This window comes from Tachyglossus aculeatus, chromosome 4 (genome assembly GCF_015852505.1).
Source record: "Tachyglossus aculeatus isolate mTacAcu1 chromosome 4, mTacAcu1.pri, whole genome shotgun sequence".
NCBI classification, from domain to species: Eukaryota; Metazoa; Chordata; class Mammalia; order Monotremata; family Tachyglossidae; genus Tachyglossus; species Tachyglossus aculeatus.
In genome coordinates, this window is record NC_052069.1 from 132494757 (window position 1) to 132501847 (window position 7091).

Sequence of the window (7091 nt, forward strand, 5' to 3'; positions counted from 1 at the left end):
TGGTACAGGACAATACAATAGAATTTAAAATCTTCCCAGCCCTTAACCGCTTCTGGGAATGCAACGTCAGTTTTATTGGCCGGAAGCGAGAGGCTGCTGGGCCTGGATTCGTCTTCGGACCCCCGATGTGGACGGTGAGGGGATATCTGCTCTGGACGCTGAGTCTTATCCGTTCCCCAGGTCACGGGCAGAAGTCCCGCCCACAGCCCAGGAAGTCAGATTCTCAAATGCTGCATGGCATCACGGCTTCGCCATGGGGAGGAACACGAGGGAACAGCGCCATGAGAGATTGGGGTAATTACCTACCACCCTATTTAACAGCCACTGATGTCCCTCAAGGAGGAGGGATTTGGAAACTAACGATAACTGTTCTCCTCTCTCGGACTTTGATTCACAGACCTTTTCCTGATTTTCTCTTCTCTCTGATCTTGATTCCCAGGTCTTTGCCTGGTCTTTTTCCTCTCTCAGACCCTGATTCACGGATCCATCCCTAATCTTATCCTATCTCGAACCCTGATTCAGAGAGCAGTTCTTGATCTTCTCCTCTCTCGGACCCCGATTGACAGACCTGTCCCTGATTTTCTCCTCTCTTGGAACCTGTCTCTTCTGGAAGGTCATATCTCCAAGAGACCTTCCCTGATTAAGCCTTATGTACTTAAGGCTTTCCACAGCACTCATGTAAATATCCATAATTCATTTGTTTATATTAAAGTCCATCTCCCTTTTAAACTATAAGCTCATTGAGGGCAGGGAATGTGTCTACCAACTCAATTATATTGCTCTACTAGACTCTCCCAGGCACTTACTACAGTGCTCTGCACACAGTAAGTGCTCCATAAATATGATTGATTGATTGATCCCTGCCCACAATTAATTTACAGTCTAGAGGGGGAGACAGACATTAATATAAAGAAATTACAGATATGTATATAAGTTCTGTGAGACTGGTGAATAAGCAGCGTGGCTTAGTAGAAAGAGCTTGGGTCTCGGAGTCAGAGGTACTGGGTTCTAATCCCAGCTCCGCCACTTATCAGCTGTGTGACTTTGGGCACATCACTTAACTTCTCTGTGCCTCAGTTATCTCGTCTGTAAATTGGGGAGTAACACTGTGAGCCCCACGTGGGACAGCCTGATTACTTTGTATCTCCCCCAGCCCTTAGAGCAATGCTTGGCATATAGTATGCACTTAACAAGTACTACTACTACTATTATTATTATTATTATTATTATTATTATTATTATTATTATCATCATAATTATTCTCTGTGCCTCAGTTACCTCTTCTGTAAAATGGGGTTTAAGACTGTGAGCTCCAGTTGGGAGAACCTGATTACCTTGTATCTACCCCAGCACTCAGAACAGTGCTTGGCACCTAGTAAGCGATTAACAAATACCATCATCATAATGGGGGCAAATCCAAGTGCAAGGGTGATGCAGAAGGGAGTGGGAGAAGAGGAAATGGGGGCGTAGTCAGGGAAGATTTCTAGGAGGAGATGTGCCTTCAGTAAGACATAGAGGGGGTAGGTCAGATGGGAAGGGGGAGGGAGTTGCTGGCAAGAGAGAGGGCTTGGTTAATTTACTCATTCATTCAATCATTCATTCAATCAATCGTGTTTATTGAGAGCTTACTGCGTGCAAAGCACTGAACTAAGCGCTTCGGACAATATAGCAATAAACAGACACATTCCCTGACCACAACAAGCTTTTCGGTCTAGAGGGGGAGACAGACATTAATTATCAATAAATAAAATTACAGATATATACATAAGTACTATGTGGCTGGGAGGGGGTAAATAAAAGGAGCAAGTCATGGCAATGCAGAAAGGAGCGGGAGAAGAGGAAAGGAGGGCTTAGTCAGGGAAGGCCTCTCGGAGGAGATGGGCCTTCAATAAGGATTTGAAGGTGGGGGGAGTAATCGATGAGAATGACAAGCTTCCTTTCTTTGCCCCACAGTTCCTCCAGTTTGTGACTATTGGGGGCCACTCTAGGCTGAAAAAGGAGGAGGGAAATGTTTCTGTGCGTGTCACACCACAGTAAATACATTCATTCATTCATTCGTATTTATTGAGTGCTTACTGTGTGCAGAGCACTGTACTAAGCGCTTGGGAAGTACAAGTCGGCAACACAAAGAGACGGTCCCTACCCAACAGCGGGCTCACAGTCTAAAACCTCACGAATTTGCGTGTCATCCTTACGCAGGGGCCATGCTAATCATTTCTGTATCGTTCCTGTTTTAGTATATGTGCTGCCGAAAGACAGGAAATAATAAGATCGCATTTTCTCGGATAGCACTTTTACATTTCCAAAGCACTTTCACGTCAGTGATCTTATTTCAGCCTCACAAGAGACGGGAGTCAGAAGGGCCTGGGTTCTAATTCTTACTCTGCCTCTTGTCCCCTGTGGGTCCTTCTGCAAGCCACTTCACTTCTCACTGCCGCAGTTACCTCGTCTGTAAAAATGGGGATTAAGAATGTGAGCCCCACGTGAGACAGAGACTTGTTCCAACCTGATTATCTTATAACTACCCAAGCACTTAGTACAGTGCTTGAAACATAGTAAGCAATTAACTAATACTATCATCATCATCATCATCATCATCATTATCATCTAGAAAAATGGGGTTTAAGACTGTGAGTTCATATGGGACATGGACTCTGTCCAACCTGATTAGCTTGTATCTACCCTAGCATTAGAAAAGTGTCCGGTACCTAGTAGGTGCTTAACAATACCATGAAAAAGAAAAGAATGGCCACAGTGGTCAGGGAAGGGTGTGGAAGATGGGAGGTAAGAGAAGAGTAAGAAGACAGAGAAGAGACGGAGGGAGATCAGTGCAGCGCTAGGAAACATCTCAGGGGGCCGCTGGCAGGGCACAGAGAGAGAGAGGGATTTTATCCTGGACGATTGGATGCCCCCGCAGGACCTCCCCAGTGCGGCCTTAATGTCCCGGTTCCTCAGGCTGTAGATGAGGGGGTTCAGGGCCGGGGGCCACTGTGGTGTAGAACATGGACACCAGGATGTCCAGGATTGAGGGGGAGTCTTACACGGGCTTGAAGTAGGCAATGGTGGCCGTAGAGATGAAGATGGTGACGACTATGAGGTGGGGCAGGCAGGTGGAGAAGGCTTTGGTCCAGGCCTTGGAAGACGGCATCCAAAGCATGGCCCGGAAGATGTGCGCGTACAACACAACGATGGAGACTAAAGAGATGAAACCAAAATTGGCACCAATGGAGACACTGGTATCTGTGACAACGTGCGTCCCAGAACCAGAGACCTACAGCAGGGAGTGGACATCACAGAAGAACTGCTGGACCTAAACAGCCCTAAACAGCCCCGCGCTGAGCCATGAGATTGCAGCTGGTTTTACGCAATCCCCATGGTTGGCGACGACCCTATAGCGCAGGGGGTGGTAGATGGCCACGTAGCTGTCATAGGACATCGCCGTGAGGACAAACAGCTCTGAGCCGGCAAACAGGACCATCAGAAAAACCTGAGCCACAAATCCCCAATAACAGATCGAAAGTTGGTTGGTCAGAAAATTGTGGATGGACTGGGGTACGGTGTCAGAGATGAGGCAGAGGTCGAGGACGAACAGTTGTCTGAGGAAGAAGTACCCGGGAGTGTGGAGGCGCCTGTCGAGGGTGGTGACGGTGACGATGAGGGGATTCCTCATCAGGGCCGCCAAGTAGACCAGGAGAAACAGCGCGGCGTGGACCAGCTGCAGCTCCCGGACCTCCGAGAATCCCAGGAGCCGGAATTCTGTCACAACTGTGAGACTGGCCATTTTCTTGGAGAATCGGCAGGTTGTCTGAAGAAGCACAGAGAGGGGATTTATTTCCTCAAAGAAATGTGAAAGATCTCTACTATGAAATGGGGATTTAAGACTTTCTCATGATAATGATGATAGTTGTTAAGCACTTAGTTTGTGCCGAGCACTATTCTAAGCATTGCGGTAGTTACAACGTAATCAAGTTGTCCCATGTGGGGCTCAGGGTCTTAATCCTCAATTTACAGATGAGGTAACTGAGGCCCAGAGAAATGAAGTGACTTGCCCAAGCTCACACAGCAAACAAATGGAGGAGTGGGATTAGAACCCACCTCCTCTGACTCCCAAGTCCATGCCATTTCCACTAAGCCTTGCTGTTTTTCTATGTGGAACGTGGACTGCGTCCTACCCAATTTGCTTTCGTCTACCCCAGAGCTCAGTACGGTTTCTGGCACGTAGTAAGCACCTAGCATATAAAACAATTATTAATATTATTATCATAAGAAGCAGCATGAGGAACCTGGCAAGAGGTGTTTTCTCATCGCCATCACCCCCCTCAGCCCCCACCAGACTCAGACTCACCGGAGCCGTCCAGTATCGAAGACAGCGACTGCAGACAGACTCTGGATGCTCAGTCTCTGTCCTCTTCCCCTCTTGAGCACTTGTAGCAGTGATGGGAAAGGCTCTGTGACATAACCAGGATTCAGTGGTCCACTGATGACCTCAGTGTCCCCTCAAAGAAGGCATCCACTGTTTCTGGGTGATGGGTGTGGGGAGGGCGTCTCCAGGGAGGACCAGCCCTGGGCTCGACCCGAGAGACCTCGTTACCTGGGAGACCCCGTACCCCATCGGTGACATCATTCCCGAGGTTCAGCAGGGCTCAGACTGTGCCACTAATGACAACTATGGTATTTGTTGGGCTCTTACTGTGTGTCGGACATTGTACTAAGCGCTGGGGTGGATACAATAATAATGATAAGGACATTTGTTAAGCGCTTCCTTTGTGCCTGGCTCTGTACTAAGCACTCAGGCACAGTCCCTGTCCCACATGGGACTCACAGGCTCAATCCCCATTTTATAAATTTTACAAGTTGTCTAAATGGTAGGGGCTTCCTAACTGCAATTTTCCAAGACCACTGCATTTCCCTCTCTACTCCCGGGAACACGATGCCAATTGGGAGGCAGAGGAATGGGAATAGAGGACATGAAACAAAGGAAATTTGTGAACTGAAACTAAAGTTACAACACATAAAGGCACTGGGAGACGAATTTGTACCGGACAGGGGACAGGCCAACTGGAAATAGCTCAGCCTAGCTGTCAGAACACAGACATGCAAGCCTGAGGACGTAATCCCCACTTGGCCCCTTCTCTGCTGCGTCACTTTGAGCAAGTCACTTATCTTCTCTGTGCCTCCGTTTCTTCATCTGTAAAATTGGGATGAAATCCTATTCCCTCCTACTTATTATAATTATAGTAGTATTTGTAAATTATAATTTACAAATTGTAAATGTAATGTAAATGTAAATGTATTTGTGAAACATTTACTATGTGTCAAGCACTGTTCTAAGCACTGGGGTAGACAACAAGTTGATCACGTCAGACAAGGTCTCTATCCCATTTGGGGTTCACCGTCCAAGTTGGAGGGAGAACGGGTATTGAGTCCCCATTTTACAGTTGAAGAAACAGAGGCACAGAGAAGTGAAGTCACTTGCCCAAGGTCACACAGAAAGCAAGTGGCATAACTGGGATTCGAACCCAGGTCCTCTGACTTTCCAGGACCTTTCCTTTTCCACGAGGCTATTTGTACTCTGAGTCTTTTGTGGGACAGGGACTGTGGGACAGGGACTGTGTCCAACCCGATTACCTTATATCTACTCCGTGCCTAGTACAATGCTTGGCACACAGTAAGCTCTTAAAAATATTGTTTTTAGTTATGGTAGTAGTAGTAGTATTGAAACGGGACTGTCTGGTATAAAACTACTGCTGACCACCCGAGTCAGAGAGAAGGCTAGAATCCAGGAGGGGAGTTGAGCCGGGAGGGGAGACGGAAACGTGGTCATCAGGGAAGGTAGAAAATGAGTGAGTCCGGAGCATTGATCTTGGAAATTCTTGATGAATCTGTTCCCTGCTGCTAACCGCCGCTGCTGGCAAAGACCCCTTGGCTAGGAGACGTCCCTGGGGGCTGATGTCAGAGGAAAGAGAGGCGGCTTTTGTTCTGAAGGAATGGAGTCCCCCCAAAAAGCATCCCCAGGGCAGTCTTCATTTCCCAGTTCCTCAGGCTGTAGATGAGTGGGTTCAAGGCGGGGGTTACCACGGCGTAGAACATGGACACCAGTATGTCCAGAGCTAAGGAGGAGTCTGACATGGGCTTGAGGTAGGAGATGGCGGCCATACAGAGGAAGATGGTGACCATGACAAGGTGGGGCAGGCAGGAAGAGAAGGCTTTTGCTCGGCTCTCGGCGGCTGGCATCCTCAACAGGGCCCGGAAAATGCACGCATACGAGACGACGATGGAAACGAAAGAGATGTAACCAAAATTGGCACCAATGGTGGCACTGGTATCGACGACAACGTGCGTCCCAAAACCAGAGAACTTCAGGAGGGAGTGGACATTATAGAAGAATTTCTGGACCTCGTGGAGTCCGCAGAATCTTACGGAGAATGTCCCGGCTGTGTACATTGCTTCAAATAGTACCCCAGTGAACCAGGAGGCAGCCGCTGCTCCTAGGCGCTTGGAAGAATACAGAGCAGTAGAGTTGGTAGACTTATATACTAGTGTCTATTTCCCCTTCTAGACTGTAAACTCATTATGAAGAGGGAGTGTTTCTACCAACTCTGTTGTATTGTGTTCATTCAATAGTATTTATTGAGAACTTACTGTATGCAAAGCACTGTACTAAGCGCTTGGGAGAGCACACTATAACAGTAACGAGCTTAAGTACTTATTACAGTGCTCTGCATAGAGTAAACTCCCAATAAATACTACTGATGATGATCATACTCTACCAAGCTCTTAGTACAGTGCTCTACACACAGTAAGCGCTCAATAAATATCATTGATGATGATGATTGTACTCTCCCAAGTGCTTAGTACAGTGCTCTGCACACAGTAAGCTCTCAATAGATACCATTGATGATGATGAATGTACTCTACCAAGCTCTTATTACAGTGCTCCGCACATTAATGAGCGCTCAAGAAATTGCATTAATTGATTGATAGATACCATCTCTGTCCAAAAGGAGAGTTATCTTTTAACCATCTCACACATCAAGGTCTCTCCTACCCTCATTCACCAACTACTTTAAGGAATTTAAAATCATCCAGCG

General features: G+C 47.3%; 1 protein-coding gene and 1 non-coding gene across 2 annotated transcripts; both read right to left on the bottom strand.

Annotated features, from left to right (window-relative positions):
• Positions 1-2154: 2154 nt before the first annotated feature.
• On the bottom strand, positions 2155-2257 carry LOC119928052. The gene has a single exon (XR_005451011.1). It is a non-coding gene; the product is annotated as a U6 spliceosomal RNA (small nuclear RNA).
• A 780-nt stretch (positions 2258-3037) lies between these two features.
• Positions 3038-6444, bottom strand: LOC119927174 (olfactory receptor 14K1-like). Its single transcript, XM_038745706.1, has 3 exons — positions 6076-6444; positions 3365-3487; positions 3038-3271 (listed from the first exon to the last, which is right to left on the bottom strand). Exons 1-3 carry the CDS (start codon positions 6442-6444, stop codon positions 3038-3040), a joined length of 726 nt encoding a protein of 241 aa, XP_038601634.1.
• Positions 6445-7091: the final 647 nt, after the last annotated feature.